The 2889-nt window shown below is 49.6% G+C and overlaps 1 protein-coding gene across 1 annotated transcript in view; it reads right to left on the bottom strand.

Moving 5' to 3' along the window:
- Positions 1-120: 120 nt before the first annotated feature.
- Positions 121-2889, bottom strand: part of LOC119354066 (fatty-acid-binding protein 1-like) — a 12727-nt gene continuing 9958 nt past the window's right edge. Inside the window, exons 3-4 of the mRNA XM_037620766.1 lie at positions 1003-1094; positions 121-435 (exon numbers count right to left, since the gene is read on the bottom strand). Of these exons, the coding sequence (XP_037476663.1) occupies positions 296-435; positions 1003-1094 (232 nt within the window). The 3' untranslated portion in view covers positions 121-295. The remainder of the gene's footprint in view (positions 436-1002; positions 1095-2889) is intronic.

Genomic DNA, 2889 nt, shown 5'->3' with positions numbered 1-2889 from the left:
ACGTCTTATATAGGGAGTAGTAATTTGTAATCGTATTAGTTTTACATAGGGAGTAGTAATTTTTAATGCTTTCTTGTAATCATGTCATGTAATCGTCAAACTGAGTAAAAGCCACTGAAATGTCACGCAAGATGAAAACCTAAGTTAGCATAGTTTTATTCCTTTGACCGAAAGGAATTTAGGGCCAGAAGGCAACTCGTTCCCATAAATGTTTGGAGAGGCATTAGAGTGCTCTTGGAGCTAAAATGACAACTTCTTTACAGAACTTAGTGTCACTTAAATTCGAGCACTACTTCTAAGCTTTAAGAATGCTAGCCAAACTTCCTTGGATGTTGTTTTTCGCATTCTTGTCAAACGGGTCGTCTCCAATGTAAAGATCTAAGATAGACTGGCACAAGAGCTTGTTCTGGATACTTCCCACATCTTCTCCTTCAACTACACATAAATGAAGATCTTATTAATCAAGACTTGTAATAACCTTTTAATGAACATAGGAAAGTCATAGGTAGGTGAAAGAAATACCGTATGGAACATAATGAGGATCTTTACCATTGCATACAAATGCCACAAGTGGAATCCTTACTTTCTAAGAACGAGCAGCAGTGATGGTTTATACCCAAAAGTAGATTCCACACAATAAATGGAGTCAATATAGCTTTTGTTCGTACCAAAAATTCTATACAGCTTTTACCGTTATTAGTGCAAGTAGTCACCATTTGCTGGACTTTTTTTCAAGTATTAGCAAATACAATGAAAAATGTATAAGTTATTAACAATAATAGATTGATTTCATTATTCCTTTCAGTAATCTCCATGTCGAATACATGAATCAAATGAGTGAAGAAAAGCAAGTGTATGCTGACTGGTACTCGGATACTGAATACAAGCCAATTCATTGTGAATAACCCACATATCTTTCTGACTCTTAAAATCTTTCCTTTCTTCCATCAACACAAATCATATCATCTAAAAATAAAGGGAAACGAAAACAGAACGACTTACTGCTTATTTTAAGAACGTGATTTGATTCCCTCGAAAGCTCAATTACAGATCCCTTTGGTAATTTGTACTCATCCTTGAAAAGTGAAACAAAACTGCAGAAGATCAAGGTGTCAAAATCAGATGAGAAAATTAGATATTGATAGTTGAACTTGGCGAGCATAGGATATGCTAAGATTGGACGATATGATTAAACACAACAATGGAGCAAGTATCATCCAAGTAAACCAACACTGACACACTTCAGCAAATATAGTCTGAATATTTCAGGACTAAGTTGGCCGATTATAAAAGATACTGGTCAGATAACAGTTTTGGCATGTAACACCAAAGCTCCTTAGTTGTAGCACCAGAATAAGAAATTTCCTTCAGTATGAAACGGAACACATTCAGGTCTCTAACAGCCCTACATTGTAGATGGATTATTAACAACGGCAGTTATGATCAAGTGCCAACATTGTGTCAGTGCCATTAAGGTACAGTCCAGCAGGGTCGTGCCTCCCTTCTCCACCGAGGTAGACGAGAGCGTTGGGTAGACGAGAGCTCCCTGCCGGCCGCCACCCCGGCACCGGCAGCCACCGCACCCGTCGCCGCCCACGTGGGCGCGGCGTCCACCTTCCTGCCGTGTGCCCCCGTCCGCGCATGACAGCCACCTTCACGGAGCTCCGTCGTGCAGCCTGGGGTCCCTTCTCGAACCCACACTTTAGTCGTCCACTCCCGAGGTACGTCGTTCATCTGGTTTGCTCTCTTCGTTGGTGCTCTTTAAGCTGCAGCCCTGGTCGTGCCTCCCTTCCTTCTCCTCCGCCCGCCTCGCGCCCCTCCGTTGCCTCGTCGGGCTGCGCCTTGGCCATGCACGGCAGCAGCTTCGAGGATGCCATGTTGGCCAAGTATGGTTGCGGCACGGTGGCACAGGTGGCTGGCCCTCGCCGGCCCGCCGGCATCCTTGCCGTCGTCCGCAACGAAGGCGTCTTTCTTGCCCCTAGTTTTTTCGCTTCCATGCTGGTCAGCTGGTTCGGTGGCTTCGCCAACGGCTACCAAGTTCGTCATCTCCAGCCTGGCTCTTTCCTCTTCCAAGTTGCGCATACGTCCATCGCCAAGGAGATCGTGCTCCGCGGTTCCTGGAGGTCGGGCATCATTGCGATCGACATGTCCCTTTCCAGTTTGGCCCTTTCCGGTCTCCTCGAGGTGTCACGCTCTATGCGCTCTGCATGCCATGTGACGAAGCGACAAGCTTGGCACGTCAACTCTCTCCTGCCATCGATCCTTGGTCCAGGGCCGGCTCCGTCCGCTTCGGACTCGGCTTGCAGCCCATCGAGCGTCTCCTCCCCGCGTGCCCAGGTTTTCGGGGGCCAGTGTGCTGCAACCCGGGGCTGCGACGCTTATGGCAGCGCCCAGCCCGAGGGTCATCATACTTCTGTGCACCTGCCCTCCCCTAGCGCTGTCGCCACGCTGGCGTCGCCGCCGCCCCAGGGCCAATCCCCAGCCGTCTACGGCTCGGATCCTGCGGGATCTGCTTGCAGCGCTTCGGCTGACCCCAGCGCCCCCAGCTCGCCTCTCTGTCTGTGCATGGTGATGCGCCATACAAAAGAGCCTTGCTCTCCACCAGGCCGTCCGTCTCCGCTGCCTCGCGCGCCACGCCAAATCTGCTTTACAGATTTGCTAAGCCTAAAAACCCGCACAAATGTTGCTTCCGCTGCCTCTCCTAGTCATCGTCGGCGGGATTGCCGGGATCCCGTCGTTTGCTGGTGTTGCCGCCTGGTCGGTCATGTCAGCTTTCAATGCTCTCTCCGCCCCCGGCGCTCACCCCAGCCCAGCCCCTCTTTAAGTGCCGCCCCCCTCGCCCATAGTTCGTCACCTCCAACACCTGCTTCCTCTGCGCTTGTCCTCCAC

The sequence above is a fragment of the Triticum dicoccoides genome, chromosome 2A (assembly GCF_002162155.2).
Source record: "Triticum dicoccoides isolate Atlit2015 ecotype Zavitan chromosome 2A, WEW_v2.0, whole genome shotgun sequence".
NCBI lineage: Eukaryota > Viridiplantae > Streptophyta > Magnoliopsida > Poales > Poaceae > Triticum > Triticum dicoccoides.
Note: the sequence above shows the minus strand (reverse complement) of the source record. Positions and strands in the feature narration are given on the sequence as shown.